The following is a 21,469-nucleotide window of genomic DNA, read 5'->3' as shown; positions in this document are numbered from 1 at the left end:
TCCTCTCTCTCTCTCCCTACCACCCCTTCCTCTCTTTCTCCCTACCACCCCTTCTCTCTCTTCCTCTCTCTCTCCCTACCACCCCTTCTCTCTCTTCCTCTCTCTCCCTACCACCCCTTCTCTCTCTTCCTCTCTCTCTCCCTACCACCCCTTCCTCTCTCTCTCCCTACCACCCCTTCTCTCTCTTCCTCTCTCTCTCCCTACCACCCCTTCTCTCTCTCTTTCTGCTCTTGTCTTCTTCCCAGACCAGACAGCAGGAACCTTGATGTCAAGTGGGGGCACCGTGTACAGATAAGTCAAAAGGCAGTGTGCTCCTCAAGGTTTGGTTTCCTCTGCGAAAGGAAACCTTGCAGAAAGGAGCAAAGCATTTCAATATACACCTTTTGGTTGTTTTACAAGTCAGGGAATTCACCCTGATGATAAATAAGGACAAACAGAAGTTAGGGTTCTTCTAAATAATATGTTTCTGTTTATTCTCTGTAGACAGGATCAGTCGACATTTCTTCACAGTTCAAACCCTGACCATGAATAACAATGAAACTCAACGACTCAACAAAGACATCAAAACATAATGAAATTAAAACAAAGCTGTGTGGTGTGTGTGTTAAATCTTGGCCATCCTGGGACAGAAAGAGATGATTGACCCCAGTAAAATACAAATACACACACAAAGCCTGGACTCATAGGAGTACGTGGGACCGGCATGTGCGAGAAATGTCAACCGTGCTGCCACCAACCTCCTGGGCAACAGGCGTGTGACCCTGAATGCTGTGCCAACAGTCTGAGGGACGGCTGGAGTCCATGTCCTCGTCATGTCATCATCTCAACACAGCAGGCCCGACACTAAGGCTCCTAGGACCTCACAACCACAGTCACAGAAACACGTGAACGACACCAAAAGCTGTGGAAATATCGCTTTCCTTTCTAGAACTAGCTTAGAGCCAGGGGGGGGGGACTGGATTTTGTCAGTCCGGCAACTGAAATTTGTGGTGGGTCGAGTAGAATACCTCCATTCAATATGAGGAGGTGTCTAACCACAAGGCACTGCTATTGGTGAGCACACAGACAGCTACAGTAGCTATGCTAATGCTAACTCCTTTAACAAAACCCACAACCGGCTCTAGACTACACTTCGAAGAGAACCTCACTTCGGGATTCTGACTATAGGTTTATCAAATCAGGAAAAAAAATGATTTACTGTACTCAAGCCTGAAATGGCGGAACCAAACTAAAACAGTAGCAGTTCAACTAATCATTGAATTGGCTTGGTGTTTCGGTTAAAGACACTTGTGCTGGGATCGTTCCTTCTGGCCCAGCACTTAAACGGAGAGCACACCAGAGAGACTGGTTAATAAATTAGAAAAAAGAAAAAAAACATTTAGAGAAAGTTTAGAGAAAAGGTCTGACTTGGGGCAGGACAACAGGAATGACAAAACTTTTCTGTGACATTACTGAACAGTCTGGCAGGAGTTTGACTGAGACAACCCCAGCTCCACCCTCATAACCTCATCAAGATGTCTGAAAGGAACCTAATAAACATACCGTTTCTAGATTTTGTGGCACACCAAAAAGAAAAAACCCTTTTAAGAGGTTAAAACAGGCATTAGAAAACAAATTAAAAAATAAAAACACATGACCCAGCAGTTACAGAGAGCGAGAAAGAGAGAGAGAAAGAGAGCGGAGTGGTGCGTCTGGAGAGGAGAGAGAGAGAGAGAGAGAAAGAGAGAGAGAGCTGAGTGGTGCGTCTGGAGAGGAGAGAGAGAGAGAGCTGAGTGGGGCATCTGGAGAGGAGAGAGAGAGAGAGAGAGAGAGAGAGAGAGAGAGAGAGAGCTGAGTGGTGCGTCTGGAGAGGAGAGAGAGAGAGAGAGAGAGAGAGAGAGAGAGAGAGAGAGAGAGAGAGAGCTGAGTGGTGCGTCTGGAGAGGAGAGAGAGAGAGAGCTGAGTGGGGCATCTGGAGAGGAGAGAGAGAGAGAGAGAGAGAGAGAGAGAGAGAGAGCTGAGTGGTGCGTCTGGAGAGGAGAGAGAGAGAGAGCTGAGTGGGGCATCTGGAGAGGAGAGAGAGAGAGAGAGAGAGAGAGAGAGAGAGCTGAGTGGTGCGTCTGGAGAGGAGAGAGAGAAGTCGCTGTGAACCCCCTGAGGGTGAGGGTCGAGGGGTTTCAGGCCTGCCAGTTGAAAGGCCCTGTCAAGGCCCGCTCTGTCAGAGCTGCGTGTGGTTTGTGCTCACAGTGTTCCCTCAGGCTATAGTGAAGCCCACAAGGCTTTTAACCCAGATCTGGCTATCTGAAACCACCACCAGCAGCATGCCTTGTTCCCCCCCCCCCATACCCCACTAAGTCCCAGTCTCTACTTTCCTAATCCTAAACACTTCCTATGCGCATTCCTCAATCCCTCCTTCCTCTTCTCACTTCTCTCTGTCCCACGTTCAAACGAACCCTCGGAAACCCACACCGCCTGGGCTCTCTGAACCCCCACTGCCCAACTACAGGGTTCCCATGTTCCTTTACCTTCAAATCCTTTCCATTAGTCTCCTATAAATTCCATTAAAAAAACCTCCCGTTTCCATTTCTCCAAACACCTTTCCTTGTTCCTTCTATCTACTTACTGGCTCACTCTCTCTACAACGGCATCTAAACCAAGGTTGGTAAACTGGCCTCTCTGTAGTTAACTTGGTTAATGTTTAGCAGATCTGTCAGAGCTCTGCTGGGCTTGTGGGGGGGGCAGCTGAGGGGTGGAGGGGGGTGGAGGGTGGGGTGTAGCTAGCAAGACAGAGCCTCTGTAATTAGCACGAGCCCCAGAGGGAACAGCGAGACAATAGACATCTGTAACTGGCACACAAAAGAGCAGCGAGGCTCCGCTTCGTACCACAGCGACAACTCTCCCACTCCTGACTGACTATCTTCAGGGGTGTGTGTGTGTGTGTGTGTGTGAGGGAGAGGGCATCGTGAGGAGAAACTACCCCTCACAGCCCCCCTGCCCTGGCTTCCGGCATGTGAAAACAGCCGAACAGCAGAGGCCCATTAGGGCGTGGGCAACATCTGGAGCTGCTCTCCTCTGGTGTCAGTGTCCGTGAGCTGAAGAGGAGGGGTTCCTCCCTGTGCCAGGTTTGTAGGGTGGAGGGGAGGAGGAGCGAGGGGCTGCATGTGTTGCTCCTGGCAGTGGGTAGAATATCTGTCCACGGTGTTGCAGACAAAGTAGCCCAACACACCTCCCCCCTGTCTGCCCCCCCCCCTGCATTCCCTACTAGAAGAAACAAAAACAAACAGAGGAAAGACGTCTCCCCGAGCGGCACAGCGGCAGATGCCGGGGCGAGGGCTGGTAGAGGAGGAAGTCCCGCCCCCAAAGCCGCTCATTGGTAGAGGAGGAAGTCCCGCCCCCAAAGCCACTCATTGGTAGAGGAGGAAGTCCCGCCCCCAAAGCCGCTCATTTCTCCAGCAGCTGCTTCCTCTGCTGCTCCAACAAGGCCTCCAGGTGGTCCGCCCTCTTCAGCGCAGCCTATCAGGAGAGAGGAGAGGTTTGTTCAGGCGATCGCTTGGCTTTCTCGTTTTTAAACGAGGCTCAGCCCCACATGCAGCTCTTGGAGGCTAGGAGAGACTAGAAGAGGCCAGCAGAGAATAGAAGAGGCCAGTCACCTCATGCTGCTTGCGGAGGCTGCTGACAGTCTCTTCCTTCTTCAAGATGGCCGACTTCACACTGGCGAAGCAAGCAAGAGGAGTACAAACGCGTTCATACGCTGGCCTTTCCACTCTCGAAAAGATGGGCGTGGGCCTTAATATGTGTGACAAGAAATGTGGTGCTTGGGCCCGTAAAAGTAACTGATTCTCTCAGCCCAGAAGTCGAGTGATTACACAGCTGTCACTGTGTCCGTGATATATCCCGGTCAGTAAACAGCTGGGTCTGAGCCACCCCCTGGTCCCCCCTCACCGGTGGTGGACCTCCGCCAGCTCCTCCTCCTTCTCCCGGGTCACCCTCTCCACCTCCAGGCGGAGGCGGGCTCGCACCTCCGACACCTCCATCTTCACCCGGCGGTTCTCCTCCTCCGTGGACACCAGGCGCTCCGCGAATTCCTCCCGGATCACCTCCGCCAAGCTCCGCCGCTCCTCCGCCAGCTTGTCTCTCGCCTGGCACAGGGGAGAAGAGAGGGGGAGAGGAAGGGGAAGAGAGAGGAGGAGGAGGAGGAGGAAGGGGAGGAGAGAGGAGGAGGAGGAAGGGGAGGAGCAAGGGGAGGAGAGGAGGAGGAGGAAGGGGAGGAGAGAGGGGGAGGAGGAAGGGGGGTGGGGCGAGGGGGTTTCAATGATTACATCTCTGATGTCTGGACCCCAGTCCGGTGCTTGGCGCTCACCCTATAGGAGTGTTGTGTAACCGGATCTTTGCAGCCTGGCTGGGGAACTGCTTGCTTCTCGGTTGAGTGAGTGAACTGAGATGGTGGAGGGTGTGGGGTGTGGGAGGGGTGCAGGGTGTGGGGTGAGGGAGGGGTGCAGGGTGTGGGGTGAGGGAGGGGTGCAGGGTGTGGGGTGAGGGAGGGGTGCAGGGTGTGGGGTGAGGGAGGGGTGCAGGGTGTGGGGTGAGGGAGGGGTGCAGGGTGTGGGGTGAGGGAGGGGTGCAGGGTGTGGGGTGAGGGAGGGGTGCAGGGTGTGGGGTGAGGGAGGGGTGCAGGGTGTGGGGTGAGGGAGGGGTGCAGGGTGTGGGGTGAGGGAGGGGTGCAGGGTGTGGGGTGAGGGAGGGGTGCAGGGTGTGGGGTGTGGGAGGGGTGCAGGGTGTGGGGTGAGGGAGGGGTGCAGGGTGTGGGGTGAGGGAGGGGTGCAGGGTGTGGGGTGAGGGAGGGGTGCAGGGTGTGGGGTGAGGGAGGGGTGCAGGGTGTGGGGTGAGGGAGGGGTGCAGGGTGTGGGGTGAGGGAGGGGTGCAGGGTGAGGGAGGGGTGCAGGGTGTGGGGTGAGGGAGGGGTGGAGGGTGTGGGGTGAGGGAGGGGTGCAGGGTGTGGGGTGAGGGAGGGGTGCAGGGTGTGGGGTGAGGGAGGGGTGCAGGGTGTGGGGTGAGGGAGGGGTGCAGGGTGTGGGGTGAGGGAGGGGTGCAGGGTGTGGGGTGAGGGAGGGGTGGAGGGTGTGGGGTGAGGGAGGGGTGCAGGGTGTGGGGTGAGGGAGGGGTGGAGGGTGTGGGGTGAGGGAGGGGTGCAGGGTGTGGGGTGAGGGAGGGGTGCAGGGTGTGGGGTGAGGGAGGGGTGCAGGGTGTGGGGTGAGGGAGGGGTGGAGGGTGTGGGGTGAGGGAGGGGTGGAGGGTGTGGGGTGAGGGAGGGGTGCAGGGTGAGGGAGGGGTGCAGGGTGTGGGGTGAGGGAGGGGTGCAGGGTGTGGGGTGAGGGAGGGGTGCAGGGTGTGGGGTGAGGGAGGGGTGCAGGGTGTGGGGTGAGGGAGGGGTGCAGGGTGTTACCTGGCTGATGTGCTCAACCTCCTGCTCCCTCTGCCTGAGGAGGGCCTGCAGGTGGATGAGCTCCGTCTCCGCCTCCACCTGCCTCTTCTTCAGCTCCTGCTGCTTCTCCAGCGCCGCCCGCTCGGAGCGCTCCAGCTCCCGCAGCTCCGCCTCGCACTTCTCCCTCACGCGCTTCACCCTGAAACACACACACACACACACACACACAGACACACACACACGCAGACACACACACACACACACACACACACAGACACACACACACGCAGAGACATCCACACAACCGTGAGCACGCTTTATGGGCACCATATGTAAAACTATGAATTTGCTTCTACCTGGTGCCTTGCAAATGTGAGAAACCATGGTTCCATTCTGTGTACCACGAGCATGAAATACACAACGATTATGAGAGAGTGGGTGAAGTCACACACACACACACACCTGTTGTCAGCAGCCCTTTCACACTCGTCCTTGGCCCCGCTGGTCTCCTCCTCCAGTCTCTGAATGGCCAGCTCGATCTCTTTATCCCGCCCTCGCCGCACTTCCTCCTTCAGCTCTCTCTCACGACTCAGCAGCCACGCTTCCTGTGGAGACACACACACACACACACACACACACACACACACACACACACACACACACACACACACACACACACACACACACACACACACACACACACACACACACAGTGAGGCCAGACCACAGCACAGGCATGTATCTTCACACATTAAAATATGCATAACTGCAGGTCAGGTGGAGTCAGGTGGCTGAGCGGTTAGGGAACCGGGCTAGTAATCCGAAGGTTGTTGGTTTGATTGCCGGCCGTGCAAAATTACGTTGTGTCCTTGGGCAAGGCACTTCACCCTACTTGCCTCGGGGGGAATGTCCCTGTACTTACTGTAAGTCGCTCTGGATAAGAGCGTCTGCTAAATGACTAAACGTAAATGCAAACAGAAACCACAGACACAGTGAACCACACCCATACACACACCAGCCCAACAACAGGGCAGGGCACCGAAGTGATGTGGATGTTGTCATACGGTTTCCAGGGGGAGAGAGGAGGAGGAGGGGCAGGGGAATCACTAACAGAGTGAAAACCCTTCCAGTAAGAGCCCATCTGTGTCAGTAAACTAAGCTGAACCACAGGTGCCGTGTACTGAGGAGGTTACAGGACCTCACATCCTGCTTAGAGGTTAACTGGTGATGGGGAGGAGGAGCCGTGTACTGAGGAGGTTACAGGACCTCACATCCTGCTTAGAGGTTAACTGGTGATGAGGAGGAGGAGCCGTGTACTGTGGAGGTTACAGGACCTCACATCCTGCTTAGAGGTTAACTGGTGATGAGGAGGAGGAGCCGTGTACTGAGGAGGTTATAGGACCTCACATCCTGCTTAGAGGTTAACTGGTGATGGGGAGGAGGAGGCATGGATACGCTAACTAACAAGACAGTTAACATATTTACATTACATTTACATTTTAGTCATTTAGCAGACGCTCTTATCCAGAGCGACTTACAGTAAGTACAGGGACATTCCCCCAAGGCAAGTAGGGTGAAGTGCCTTGCCCAAGGACACAACGTCATTTGGCATGGCTGGGAGTCGAACCTTCTGATTACTAGCCCGATTCCCTAACCGCTCAGCCATCTGACCCCAGACCCCAGTTAACACAGACACTCACACACACACACACACACACCTCCTTCTTCATGTAGTTCTCCTCCCAGGTCTGCTTCTCAATCTCCAGACGTTCTCTCAATGCCTTCATCTCTACCTAGAAGCCCCAAGACACACACACAGTTACATCCTGCCCTCTGTAGCTCTGCAGTCAGCCTGCAGCTCGCTCATGGTGGAGGCTGCAGCTCGCTCATGGTGGAGGCTGCAGCTCCCTCATGGTGGAGGCTGCAGCTCGCTCATGGTGGAGGCTGCAGCTCGCTCATGGTGGAGGCTGCAGCTCGCTCATGGTGGAGGCTGCAGCTCCCTCATGGTGGAGGCTGCAGCTCGCTCATGGTGGAGGCTGCAGCTCCCTCATGGTGGAGGCTGCAGCTCGCTCATGGTGGAGGCTGCAGCTCGCTCATGGTGGAGGCTGCAGCTCGCTCATGGTGGAGGCTGCAGCTCCCTCATGGTGGAGGCTGCAGCTCGCTCATGGTGGAGGCTGCAGCTCCCTCATGGTGGAGGCTGCAGCTCGCTCATGGTGGAGGCTGCAGCTCCCTTATGGTGGAGGCTGCAGCTCGCTCATGGTGGAGGCTGCAGCTCGCTCATGGTGGAGGCTGCAGCTCGCTCATGGTGGAGGCTGCAGCTCGCTCATGGTGGAGGCTGCGGTCCCACCTGGTGCCTCCTCTCCTGCTCCTCCCTGCTCTTGTCCAGCTCGTCCCGCAGTGCGCGTCCTGCCAGCGAGCTGTTGTCCTCCAGCTGCCTCCGCAGCTCCTCCAGCTCCCCGCGCTGCCTGCAGGGCGGCGACACACAGCAGCCACACACCACAGCTTCACAAAGGGATGACTGTGTTTGGGATGAGCAGGCACGAGGGCCCGGCGTGGGGCTTAAGGGCGTGTTGAGGTGCCGGGTCATGTGTGTCCAAGGCTACTTCCTGTGTGGGTGACCTTTGACCTTACCTGGCGGCCAGCTGGGCGAGTCTCTCCTTCTCCTCAGCCACCTCCTTGTAAAGACGCCGCCTCTGCTGCTGAAGGGACATCTCCTCCTCTTGTAACTGCTTCTCAAACCTGACACACACACATCACACACACAGCACACACACACACACACAGGTCAGTGACAGCTAGTCTGAACAGGAAATCAAATATTGATCCCAGAGTGAGGTCTACAATATAAAAACAGTGCTGCTCCACGAACAAATTCAGTTGACAAGACATTTTTAGGGACATTGCTAATGTTTCCCACGGAACAATAGGTTCATATCTGAATCAACATTGAGGTCCTCTCTGCCTGTCTGTCTCTCTGCCTGTCTGTCTCTCTGCCTGTCTGTCTCTCTGCCTGTCTGTCTCTCTGCCTGTCTGTCTGTCTCTCTGCCTGTCTGTCTGTCTCTCTGCCTGTCTCACTTTTGAAAATGGATATCTCTTCTTCTCTCTCTCCCTTATCACAGGGCAGGAGCATGACTGTAGCAGCCCCAGAAATAGAACAGTGTGGTAAATACCAGGCTACTGGAGAGCAGAGACTTTCCACACACACACACACACTAAACATAAACTGACACTGACACATTCACAAACAGGGAAGTGTAAAGATGGAACTGGAGGTTTACTGTGCAGTCTCCATTTAGAGAGAGGGTGAGCGGGCCAGAGAGAGATGAAGTGATAGAATAAAAGGAGATGAACTGTCTGCATGTTTGTTAGACAGAAGAGTATGTACGCACTATGTTCCTGTATAGACTGTAAGCAGGGCCACGTTTCTGTGTCTAAGGTTAGGTATAAAAGTCTGAGACCAATAGCTTATTCAAGATAGGAGATTTGATTTGAATGTAAACCTGTTTTCCCAACATGGTTTTACAATGTTACAAAGAGCTTATGACACAATGCTTGGCTTTCTCCGATTTCCCCTAAAGCAATAAAGTTAGGCTACTTAAAGACACCATCCACTCATAACAAATGTTCTAAATGTCATAAATGCTGCCAATTAATAATTGACGTAACAACATATTGTAAATGGTCAGTAGCCTAGCCTATCGATTAAGGTAGTCGAAAGCATTTACACTGTCTGCTTCATTTGATCTTGATAGGCTAAGCATTCTGTAGCAAATAATAACAATAAATCCACTATTTATTAAAACTACTTCAGCATAATAATGCACCCAAAATACAAACGTGAGCGAGAGCAGCAAGCGCTATCGAATCAACAGACGTGCAATTTAGCTAGCAGGGGAAGAATACAAACAACGAAAATCACCAGTTAACTTAATTTAAATTTGCAAGAACTATAGACTAATACAATAACAGGCTTAAATTAACTGACAACATAAGTTATATGACTTACAGTTCTCAAGGACGCACACACACACACACACACACACAGTGTGTGTGTTGGTGTGAGTGTGTGTGTTGGTGTGAGTGTGTGTGAGTGTGTGTGTGTATTTGGTATGACCCCTTTAATTACAAAGTTTATGGACTTTATGGACATAAAATTTATGATATTTTCCCAACACGGTTTTACAATGTTACAAAGAGCTTATGACACAATGCTTGGCTTTTTCTTGTCTTCAACTGCCCCAATTAAGTTCCATGTGGTCTTATCCTTTAGGACCCATCTTTGTGTGTGTGTGTGCGTGCGTGTGTGAGTGTGTGTCTAAGTGTGTGTGTGTGTGTACGTGTGTGTGTGTGTGTGTGAGAGAGTCCCCACATTCACCTCTGCTTGGCCAGCTCCCTCTCTCTCTGGCCCAGCTCGTCCCTGTCTCTCTCCAGCTGTGTGCGGAGCAGCTCGCTCTGCTGGACGTAGCGCTGGGCCGCCCTCTCGTCCGCCTGCAGAAGCTCCGCCTGGTGCAGCACTCGCAGCTTCTTCAGCTCCTGCTTGTGCTTGGAGATCAGCTTCTGGATCTCTGGCTCCAGACCTGCAACACAGCGCCAGGCCCCGGTCAACACCAGGACACTTCCTTCCTTCTATCCTTAACTCTCTCCCTCGCTCCCTCCCTCCATGTTTCTGTATACCCATCTTTGAGGGGTAAAATGGCCAGAAGAATTGCAAAGCCCTGTGTGTCCCAGCTGCAGGCTGCATGCAGGGCGGCCTGTGTGCTGTTCCCAGCTGCAGGCTGCATGCAGGGCGGCCTGTGTGTCCCAGCTGCAGGCTGCATGCAGGGCGGCCTGTGTGTCCCAGCTGCAGGCTGCATGCAGGGCGGCCTGTGTGTCCCAGCTGCAGGCTGCATGCAGGGCGGCCTGTGTGCTGTTCCCAGCTGCAGGCTGCATGCAGAGCGGCCTGTGTGCTGTTCCCAGCTGCAGGCTGCATGCAGGGCGGCCTGTGTGCTGTTCCCAGCTGCAGGCTGCATGCAGGGCAGCCTGTGTGCTGTTCCCAGCTGCAGGCTGCATGCAGAGCGGCCTGTGTGCTGTTCCCAGCTGCAGGCTGCATGCAGAGCGGCCTGTGTGCTGTTCCCAGCTGCAGGCTGCATGCAGAGCGGCCTGTGTGCTGTTCCCAGCTGCAGGCTGCATGCAGAGCGGCCTGTGTGCTGTTCCCAGCTGCAGGCTGCATGCAGAGCGGCCTGTGTGTCCCAGCTGCAGGCTGCATGCAGGGCGGCCTGTGTGCTGTTCCCAGCTGCAGGCTGCATGCAGAGCGGCCTGTGTGTCCCAGCTGCAGGCTGCATGCAGAGCGGCCTGTGTGCTGTTCCCAGCTCCGGCCCACCTTTGACTGTGATCTCTTTAATCTTCTTGGTCTTCTCGTCGATCCACTTCTCCCGGCGGACCTTCTCGGTGGCACTCATCAGCTCCTTCAGCTTCTTGATCTCCTGCAGGGGGGGGGGAAGGAGGGTTCAGGGGTCAGGGCCTGGGATTAAGGATCAAATAAAGGTGCCCCCCCCCCCCCCCACGCCGGGTGACCCAGGCCAGGAGAAGCGAAGTGGGGTGACTCTGAGGGGAAAGGAGACCTGGGGATGGGAAGGACCAACAGAGACGTGAAGGACAGAGGAGGAGGAGCCTAATGAGAGGGGTCAGGAGGGTCGCTGGTGTCATCACCCAGGGCAGGGCTGTGTTTGGTGCTAGGGTTCTGGGGGGAGAGCAAGGCTGGGTAGGAGCTGCGTTCCACGACACACAACCCGAGCGGACATGGACTCACATGCACACACACTGTCCCCGCGCAGGCCGGAGAGGGACGACCAACGGAGGACAGGGGACAGATGGAGTGATGATGAAGACGACATGAATGAATAGAATGAATGGGAGGGGGGGGGGGGGGGGGTTAGGGGGGAAAAAAAATGTTACCTCGCACAAGGGACCCAGAATTTGCCACACCTAGAGCCAGGAAGACGAGACATAGAAGGACAGAGTAAGACGGGAGAGAGAGATTAAAAAGCAACATTAGCAGCACAGAAAGCATGGCACATGCAGTCACACGAGTGGCGGAGATAACGCTGTTAGAGAGGAGCGCCCCCTGGCGAGCGGGACAGAGCCAGGCAGGGTCCGGACACAGAGCCAGGCAGGGTCCGGACACAGAGCCAGGCAGGGTCCGGACACAGAGCCAGGCAGGGTCCGGACACAGAGCCAGGCAGGGTCCGGACACAGAGCCAGGCTTGCCTCCTGGTGGGCAGAGTGTGGCAGAGCCACCGCAGGCAGGGAGGGCCGCTCGTACCATTTCGTGTTGCTCCTGCATCTGGGCGATCTTCTTGGTGTATTTCTGATCCACTTGCTTGAGCTCTGTCACCACACCCTCACAGCTCTCGCTCAGGGCCTTCTTATCATCTATCAACTAGAGAGAGAGAGAGAGAGAGGAAATCATCACACTTGGCATCACCTCGATTAGGCATGTTTCAATAATAGTGTGTGTGTGTGTGTGGATGTGTGTGCACCTGGTCGATGAAGGCCAGGTGTCTCTGGATTGTGTGTGTGTGTGTGTGTGTGTGTGCACCTGGTCAATGAAGGCCAGGTGTCTCTGGATTGTGTGTGTGTGTGTGTGTACCTGGTCGATGAAGGCCAGGAGTCTCTGGATTGTGTGTGTGTGTGTGTACCTGGTCGATGAAGGCCAGGTGTCTCTGGATTGTGTGTGTGTGTGTGTGTGTGTGTACCTGGTCGATGAAGGCCAGGTGTCTCTGGATTGTGTGTGTGTGTGTGTGTGTACCTGGTCGATGAAGGCCAGGTGTCTCTGGATTGTGTGTGTGTGTGTGTGTGTACCTGGTCGATGAAGGCCAGGTGTCTCTGGATGGTGGCCTCGTACTGATCCTTCTGCTGCTGGAAGCTCCTGTGGAGCTCCTTCTCTGTCTCCTTCACATGTCTGACTGTCAGCTCCCTCTGCTGGGCCTGGGGGGGGAGGGAGGGAGGGAGGAGAGGAGAGGGAGAGATGGAGGGAAGGAAGGAGGGAGAAGAGATGGAAAGATGGAGATTAAATGAATTGATGTCTGTTAATAGTGTGTGGGGGGGTAGTAGTGCGTATGTGTGTGTGGTAGTAGTGTGTGTGTGTGTTCTCACCAGAGCCGTCTGCAGCATGTTGACTGTGCGTCTCTTCTCGTCCAGCTCCAGTTTCAGTCTCATCATGGAGCTCGTGACCTCTGCAGCGGTGGCCGAGGCCAGCTCCACCCCCGCCAGCTCCACCCCCGCCAGCTCTACCCCCACCTGCTCCTCCTCCGACAGCAGCACCTGCCGGGGGCACACGCACCACGTCACGCCTCAACCCCATGCTACCGTTAAGGTGCTTCATGAACAAACGCTTAGTCAGAGGAGAGCCTGGTCATGTGGGTAGGAAGAGACTCGTCAAGTATTGAACATTTGAACTTTATCGAGACCGGAGGAAATTCTAGAAGGTTTTGTCTCCGTAGTATATCGAATAGGAATGACCAAGCTGCTATTGCTTATGTCATTAGATATAATAAGTATATATGTTATCACCATGACACATACCCCCACACCCTCCCGCCCCCACCCACAGCTCACCTCTCTGTGGGAGCCTGAGGTGATGGAGCGAGGCCTCTCCTGCTCTGACTTCTCCATCTCATCCAGGAAGCTCATGATGCTCTGAAGCTTGGCCTCCGACAGCAGGGAGCCCCCGTCAGGCAGCAGGGAGCCCCCGTCAGGCAGCAACACACCCCCGTCCGGCAGCACCGGGGCCTGGATGAGCTGGCCGTGCCGCTCCAGGTTGTCCGTGGTCAGGGTGGTGGAGTCCCCATCCTGCGAGACACACACATACACACGCTTAGCGTCATGCTAACCACTGTAGCCCAGGCGTTTCAGTGGCTCAGCTCGATTGGAGCAAAGGTGGGAGCAGGGAGACTGGAGACCTGTAGGACATGCAGGGCAGGGGGTTCCTGAGGAGCAGGGCTGAGGGAGGCCGGGCAGGGGGTTCCTGAGGAGCAGGGCTGAGGGAGGCTGCTCTAGAAAGCGTGTGTGTGCCAGGCAGCCAGTCTCACCCCGTCTATCCAGGAGTACTTGTCCTTCAGGAAGCTCTTGGGCTCGGACAGCCTCTCTGGCTCCTCCTCCAGCAGCTTCAGGGTGTCCAGCAGGTCGTTCAGGGTGGTCTTGGACTGGGCTCTGCTCGACGGCGCCCCCTGTCGCTGGTCCTCCACACTCACAGACCTCAGCAGGATCTCCTGGGACGCAAAACATCGATATCGATCAATATCGATACCGTTTATTGTCACTGCACAACTGTATTGTTCTGTGCCTCTCAGTGGTACACACACACACATGGAAACAGATGATAAAAGTAAAAAAAAAAAGGTTTCTAAAAGGTAGAATCTTTTTTGAAAAAGATGATTTCAAATAAAAAGTTTCGAAAAAAACGCAAAACTTTTTTCCCCTCCTCCTCCTCCTCCCCTCCTCCTCCTCCTCCTTACAGAAGGAGATAGGCAGAAGTGAAATCTGGTTTCCCCCATCGGTTACCTGGGAGCACTGAGAACCTCTGCGATTGGACGGAGCAGGGGAGGATGTGAGGTCATCCAGATCGGACGCTGCGTTCAGGTTGGAGTCTGAGGAGGAAACGGAACATCGAGAAATCAAACGACGAGAAGAAAAGTGCCTCCACATGCATCTCCTCCTCAGCGATGCAGCAGAGCCACCCAACATAGGGAGTCAGGTGGCTGAGCGGTGAGGGAGTCGGACTAGTAATCCGAAGGTTGCCAGTTCGATTCCCGGTCATGCCAACTGACGTTGTGTCCTTGGGCAAGGCACTTCACCCTACTTGCCACAGGGGGAATGTCCCTGTACCTACTGTAAGTCGCTCTGGATAAGAGTAAATGTAACATGGGACCCCCAAGGGGGACGCTAACATTTACATTTAGTCATTTAGCAGACGCTCTTATCCAGAGCGACTTACAGTAAGTACAGGGACATTCCCCCTGAGGCAAGTAGGGTGAAGTACCTTACCCAAGGACACAACTTAATTTTTCACGGACGAGAATCGAACCAGCAACCTTCTGATTAATAGCCCGATTCCCTAACCGCTCAGCCATCTGACCCCCTAACGTACCTGTGTTCTTGGCCTTGATGTCGACGGGGGAGGTGGGGCTGAGGTTGCTGGGGGTGCTCCTGGGGGGTCTCCTGCGGCCCGCCTTCCCAGCATGCCTCAGTGTGTCCAGCTCCTCCTGGGCGGAGCGCTGCACCTCTGCAGCACGCTGGGCCCTCTTCTGCTGCAGCTCCTGAAACACACCAGCAGGGGGCGGCGTTACACAGGCAGAGCCTGGGACGGGCGTCTACATTTACATTTAGCTCTTATCCAGAGCGACTTACAGTAAGTACAGGGACATTCCCCCTGAGGCAAGTAGGGTGAAGTGCCTTGCCCAAGGACACAACGTCATTTGACACGGCCCGGAATTGAACTGGCAACCTTCAGATTACTAGCCCGATTCCCTAACCGCTCAGCCACCTGACTCCCTACAGCGCGTGAACTTTGGTCTCTGCGTACTCAGTAGTACCCGTAGCATTTAGGGACGTTTGGGTCATGTCTTTAGCAATGGTAAAAATCAGAGGGGCGCAGAAGGATTCATAACATATTGATCTGACGCAGCATGCCTGTTATTATGATTTGATTTGGACCTGTATGGCTGCGAGGCGTGCCAGGCGAGCCTTCTCCTCGCGGATCTTCTTCCTGTCCTCCTCTTTCTTCTTCTGCACCTCTGGGGATCGCTCTTCCTCTGCTCTCTGTTCCCGCTCCTACAGGGGAGAGAGACACCAGAAGGGTTCATACGAGAGAGAGAGAGAGAGAGAGAGAGAGAGAGAGAGAGAGAGAGAGAGAGAGAGAGAGAGAGAGAGAGAGAGAGAGAGAGAGAGAGAGAGAGAGAGAGAGAGAGAGAGAGAGAGAGAGAGAGAGAGAGAGATACAGGGAGGGAGGGTTGGGGCAGACACCTTTTTCTTGGTGGTGAGGACACGTGTAAGAGCAGCCTGGCTGGCATGCTGCCTCCTGGCATGGCGCCTGTACCAGCGCTGGATGGAGACCGCAGCTTGGTTCACCTGCTGGATGAACCTGACAACACACACACACACAAACACGTCGGTAAGAACCCACACACACAGGGCAGAAACCCATCCACAAGATACACGTGTACACCCCAGGAGCATTCCCACAGGCTCCAAGCAGAGGCTGAGTGAACTCTGACCTCTCGGCCTCCTCTTCGGTGACCTCCCTCCTGCGGGGCGTGACAGGGCTGCCCCCCAGGGCCGCAGCGTTGTTGTTGGAGGTGGACGACGAGGACGAGAAGTTCTTCTGGGACTTGGTGACGGAACCGTTCTCCAAGGTACCCTCGTCGTTTCCCGTGGCTTTGAGGATGTTGCTGAACAAGCGGAAAGAAGAATTACATTCATTTACATTTTTTGTCATTTAGCAGACGCTCTTATCCAGAGCGACTTACAGTAAGTACAGGGACATTCCCCCGAGGCAAGTAGGATGAAATGCCTTGCCCAAAGACACAACGTCATTTCGCACGGCCGGGAATCGGACCGGCAACCGGATTAATAGCATGATTCCCTAACTGCTCAGCCATCTGACTCCTACATATATATCAACTCCGGCTCATGACTAGAACTGTCCCAAAGTGTCTCTCGACACTCATGTGAGCACTTTTGACGAGGTGTTGGTGAAAAGGATTCAAAAAGATCTTTGAGGCGTACTTGAAGGAGGGCTTCTGGTTGGAGCTCTTGGGGGTGAGGGGTTTGTCTGAGTAGTTGTTGTGTAAGATGGTGGTGACAGAGTTCCCAACCGCTCCTTTGTTGCTCCTGAAAGAAACGGACAAAACGTCAACACAGTCCGCAGGGAGGAAGCTGGGAGACACAACCTGAAGAGGTTGCAAAATGCAGACACGACAGTGACTGTCTAGAAGCCCTATTCCCACTACTTCTACGGCAAAAAAACATAAATATATATATATATTTTTTAAGATACTGTATTATAAATCAATCACGCGGGTCATTTGCTGTTTGAAAATAACCCACAAACTAAATGGCGACTCCTATTCATGGCTTTGTGAGCCTGAGGCAGTTTTGACAGCCCTCAGTGACACCAGAGAAGCATCACAGCCGAACGTGCTGTGTTTTTCATATGACAGATTTCAGAGGGGGGGGGGGGGGGGGAGCCAGTTGCCAAAAGACAGGAATTCATGGAGTTTAACCCTGAGGGGAGTATCAACCATCAGGAATGAAACCGGAGCAGCAGGCAGAAGTGTAGAATGTTCCTTGGGAGTGGATTCTCGGTCAGGGTGGATGATGGAACTGCTGGAGGCTGTGAGCCCACCTCCCAGCTGTGTGGCAGGAGACCAGAACAGGCCTCCCAATGCCCACCTGTTGTTGGCTGTGAAGTTGGCAGCTAGCACTGCAGGGTCGGGTTCCCGCTTCTTCAGGCCCGTGGGAGAGTCTACGCTGCCGGTGCTGCGGGAGCTGGAGGGGAGGGGGGAGGGGAGGGGGGAGGGGAGGGGGAAGGCTCGAGGCTGGTCGTCCTGGTGGAGGCGATGACACACACATTGGTACCACCACTGTGACTCAACAAAACAATGCTAAACTCAGACATCATCACAACAAATTACAGAGATTTTTTGTTGCTATGTTTACATTTACATTTAGTCATTTAGCAGACGCTCTTATCCAGAGCGACTTACAGTAAGTACAGGGACATTCCCCCGAGGCAAGTAGGGTGAAGTGCCTTGCCCAAGGACACAACGTCAGTTTGCATGACCGGGAATCGAACTGGCAACCTTCGGATTACTAGCCCGATTCCCTCACCGCTCAGCCACCTGACTCCCTACCATGTAACTTCGCGAAAACAAAAACCATCTTCAAGCGATGGAGTTTAATTATCGTACTAGACTCAAACAGACAGATACTGTCGAGCTCCGGACTATATGACAGTTGTAAGTTGTTTAGTGCGGTGTGTGTTACCAGGATGTTCCAGGTGGTGCGGTCTGGTGAGGCCTTGCTGAGGCTGGCCAGCTTCCTGCGGCCGTCTGTGCTGCTGTCAAACAGGGCCAGAAAGTCCTCCGTCTGGTCCTCACTAGCACACACAAAGAGAGAGGTGTGCGTGTTTATTTCACATTAATGAGTAGCGTCACATATACAGTATGTGAGCGTTATATTTTCCGATAGACCAAAATTACACAACAAACACTTTAGTATGGCTTCAGAATGTACTAATTAGAAGTCGAGCAAGGAACATTAGCATGGTAGCAGCATTGCTACAAGTTTAATTCTAGGTAACTTAGCCCAGCAGCTAACTAAGCATGCTAGCTACCGTTTCTGGGATTGTTATGTTAAACGGAAATATTTGGAACTCACTATACCGGAAATATTTGGAACTCACTCTTTAATGGGTTAAACAGTGTATTTGTGTGTATTAAAGTGCCAAAAACAATCATTTGAGATATGGCGCAATGTCCCCCTCCCCTTCAACAAGGGCTTAATGCTACAACACACAATTAAAAAAGACCCCAGACACAAAGCAAGGGCCCTTAAGCGTGGCCTTGAGTAGAAGCTTTTGTGATTAAACGCTTGTCATGACAGCTGCACAGGCCTGCATGTGGTTTGCCCTCCAACCCCCTTCCCCCGTGTAACGGAATTCCGTATGCAGCGGACCCTCTGTCAACAGGGAGAGCAGACTTCCATTGGGATGGTTCCGTGCAGACGCATACAAGCATGTTGATCCCGACGACCTGTCATTCATCACTCCAACACCAGCTCCCCCCCACAGCACACCACCACAAACCCACAGTCTGGCCTGGGTCTGTGATGGAGCCTGCATGGGGACTGTGCGTGTGTGTGTGCGTGCATGTGGGTGTGTGTGTGCGTGCGTGTGGGTGTGTGCGTGCGTGTGCATGTGAAGGGAGGTCTGGGGGTTATAGCCAGCTGGCCCAATGAAAAGCAATCCGACAACAGTCATTCAACTGCACATTCCTCTACGCTTCCCTTTACCAGTGACTGATGGTTGTGGGGTGGGGTGGTAGGGGTGGAGTGGGGGGTGGGAGGGGAGGGGTGGGGGGTGGGAGGGGAGGGGTGGAGAGGGGGGTGGGAGGGCAATGACAGCTCTGAAAGAACCGACGAGAGCCGGGGGCAGAGAGGGGTATTAGATTGTCCTTAATTTAAGCCCCTGTACTCCTGCATCCCAGGAGGCAGTGGTGGACGGGGCAGCAGGGGCTGGAGGGGGAGGGGGGGGGGAACGGCAGCTGCCGGACAATAGAATCTCCGTGGTGCACACACTTCTCCTTTCACTGGCTCCCCCAGGGCCCTTCCTCTCTAACCTCTGACAAAGCAGGGCCCCCCAGGACCCCTCTCCCCCCTCTCTCCTCCTCTCTGTCTCTCTCTCCCTCTCCCCCCTCTCTGTCTCTCTCACCCTCTCCCCCCTCTCTCCTCCTCTCTGTCTCTCTCTCCCTCTCCCCCCTCTCTCCTCCTCTCTGTCTCTCTCTCCCTCTCCCCCCTCTCTCCTCCTCTCTGTCTCTCTCTCCCTCTCCCCCTTCTCTCCTCCTCTCTGTCTCTCTCTCCCTCCCCCCCCCCCTCTCCTGCAGCAGCCGCCCCGACACAATGCCCATTGTCCCTGTGGAGGAGTGTCATGGAGGCCAGCTGTTGCATGCTGAGGAGAGAGAACCCCCCCCCCCCCTCCACCCGACATGCGCTAACGCATGATGGGGAATATCTGACATGTCCTGCCCTCCTGCGCCTTCGACTGCGTCTAAGATGCAGAGGATACCAAACACAGGGAGTGAGGGAGTCAGGTGGCTGAGCGGTTAGGGAATCGGGCTAGTAATCTGAAGGTTGCCAGTTCGATTCCCGGCTGTGCAAAATGACGTTGTGTCCTTGGGCAAGGCACTTCACCCTACTTGCCTCGGGGGTAATGTCCCTGTACTTACTGTAAGTCGCTCTGGATAAGAGCGTTTGCTAAATGACTAAATGTAAATGTAAACACACCGTCTGTGCACCAACATGTCGGGGGGGGAAGTTAAAAAGGAGTCACGTAACGCCAGACGATAACCACATCGAAAGTGTGATTGAGGACGTTCCGTGTTACGACAGGCGTGTTTTGAGTTCTGGGAGGCCAGCACGAGGACTTTCTGTGTTTACATTTACCGCTCAGCCACCTGACTCCTAGTCCTAGACACATGTGCCTGCACGTTAGGAGATACTCCCAGAACTAGAGAGTGACAGAAGAGAGGCTGTTTCCTGTACCTGAGACTGATGCTGGTCTGCTGGTTCACCTGAGTGGTGCTGTTAGACCTCCTCAGATTCTTGATGGAACGAGAGCTTCCAAACCCAACGTCACTCTACGGATGAAACAGAGGCGGAAATCATAGCATGTCCAGATAGTATTCGGTTCTAATTGTCTTTTGAATTCGATAAACTGAGGCAACTGTGGCATATGCTGCCGGTTACTACAGGTGGTTTACGAGAAAAGTTAGTTAGGGGCATTAGATAAGCTGAATGACAAAGCATGCAGGATCTCACGTTTCAGAAAAACAACCAGGAATCTTTTTTTTTTTTTTTTGGCTCACCAGTGTGTTGCGTTTGCCCCGGCCCTCGCTGGCCACCGTCACGGAGACTGAGCGGGTGAAGTGTTTGCCTGGAGAGGCGCTGCTGGGCCGGCGGGTCACAGAGAGCTGGGAGCCAGACAGGCTAAGGTCCAGGGCATCCCCTGCAGGGCCTACCTGGACGGACGAGGGGCTACGAGTGGTGTGCATCCTGACCTGCCAGGTGACATCCATGTTATATCATTACTCATTCTCTCTGTCTTTATGTGTATATCTCTCTCTGTATTTATGTCTCTCTCCCTCCCTCAGTTGAAATCAGGAGCAGCTCCACGGTTTGACCTGATAGCAAATACGTTTCTTTTGTTGTTTGTTTCCCAGGGCAACCGGCAAGAGTCACACCTTATGCTCTATTGGCAGTAGATGCGGATACTTTTTTACCATCGTTTACTAAAGCCGCATTATCAATATTAGATTACACAAATATGATGCCGCTAGACGAGGCTGTTAACTTGAGCTTGACTCCCTAAAATGTAGGCCAACTATCTGTTATGGGGCCGAGATAGAGATACGTCGATTAACTGAATCTGCTGCAACTACTGTGTAGGTAGACTAGTTACTGTACAACGTTGCAAGAGGCAGTTGGTCCAAAATATGTCATTTATCACCTTTTGGTGCAACATAAGATCCCGACATCTGTCAATTGTGTTCAATTTCAAATGATACATTCAATTCTCTAATAAACTATGACAAATTTGCTAGCTAGCTAGACTACCTAAAAATGTAAAATAATAAGACGCTATACAAGCTTACCGTCCTCCTGTTTCGATTTCTGCTGATAACTCCAACTCCAGTTCAAGACTATCTGCCAAGACGGAGACGGAGATGGCGAGCGTACAATAAATCTGAACGTAATGCGATGGACTAGTGATGTCTCCAAAGGAACAGGTTAGGTTAGCTAGCTGACTAACTAGCAAGAACACAGCAGGTGAAGACTTACATCACGCAGGAAAACTGCGTTAGAAATACGGTATAAAACTGGTACACTGAAACCTCAGTAAAACAGCCCTCATCTTTCTCCCCATCATGATGTAATGAAAAATAAACGTTCACAACGAAGCGATACAAGCCCTGTGTTAGCCAATAAACCTTCGCTGACGCAATGTTCCTCATCCAAAATATCAACTAGGGAAAGAAGATAGTTCGACCACTGTCCTTGGTTTTCACTGCATGGTGTAAATATTCCGTTCAGTCAATAATAACGCGCAACATCTTCTCGTTAGCAACCAGCAAACAGAAGAACTCCTCCCCTTGAAGTCTATGATTGGCTGTAAAAACACAAGGACTCGCACAGCTATGTTATTTGATAGGTGGAGGGAAGGTGTCAGTAGCGGAGTGAGGCGTGGCTATAAATTGAGGTTTGGTTGACTTTGCAAAAGGGGTGTGTGTGATGACAGAAAATACCTATTTAGCA

The 21,469-nt window shown here is 53.6% G+C and overlaps 1 protein-coding gene across 1 annotated transcript; it reads right to left on the bottom strand.

Moving 5' to 3' along the window:
* Positions 1 to 3,340: 3,340 nt before the first annotated feature.
* On the bottom strand, positions 3,341 to 20,208 carry cep131 (centrosomal protein 131). Its single transcript, XM_067245115.1, has 26 exons — positions 20,023 to 20,208; positions 19,700 to 19,794; positions 17,426 to 17,537; positions 16,832 to 16,986; positions 16,166 to 16,270; positions 15,655 to 15,828; positions 15,404 to 15,521; positions 15,095 to 15,211; positions 14,529 to 14,697; positions 13,943 to 14,028; positions 13,471 to 13,650; positions 12,998 to 13,231; positions 12,536 to 12,703; positions 12,242 to 12,367; positions 11,703 to 11,819; positions 11,336 to 11,365; positions 10,761 to 10,863; positions 9,777 to 9,978; positions 8,033 to 8,140; positions 7,749 to 7,866; positions 7,120 to 7,194; positions 5,864 to 6,006; positions 5,423 to 5,600; positions 3,922 to 4,118; positions 3,630 to 3,690; positions 3,341 to 3,492 (listed from the first exon to the last, which is right to left on the bottom strand). The coding sequence occupies exons 1-26, from the start codon at positions 20,206 to 20,208 to the stop codon at positions 3,421 to 3,423; spliced, it is 3,429 nt and encodes a 1,142-aa protein (XP_067101216.1). The 3' UTR covers positions 3,341 to 3,420.
* Positions 20,209 to 21,469: the final 1,261 nt, after the last annotated feature.

The sequence above is a fragment of the Osmerus mordax genome, chromosome 10, assembly GCF_038355195.1.
Source record: "Osmerus mordax isolate fOsmMor3 chromosome 10, fOsmMor3.pri, whole genome shotgun sequence".
Classification (NCBI taxonomy): domain Eukaryota; kingdom Metazoa; phylum Chordata; class Actinopteri; order Osmeriformes; family Osmeridae; genus Osmerus; species Osmerus mordax.
The sequence above is the reverse complement of the archived record's forward strand: the minus strand, read 5'-3'. Positions and strand labels throughout refer to the sequence as shown.

Excerpts from the sequence above, each read along its gene's own strand:
- cep131 (XM_067245115.1), bottom strand. The coding sequence starts at position 20,208 with ATGCACACCACTCGTAGCCCCTCGTCCGTCCAGGTAGGCCCTGCAGGG. Across the intron at positions 11,366-11,702 it reads TGCAGGAGCAACACGAAATG|GTGTGGCAAATTCTGGGTCC; the intron begins GTACGAGCGGCC and ends TCCTGGCTCTAG. Across the intron at positions 8,141-9,776 it reads AGGGAGCTGGCCAAGCAGAG|GTTTGAGAAGCAGTTACAAG; the intron begins GTGAATGTGGGG and ends TGTGTGTGTCAG.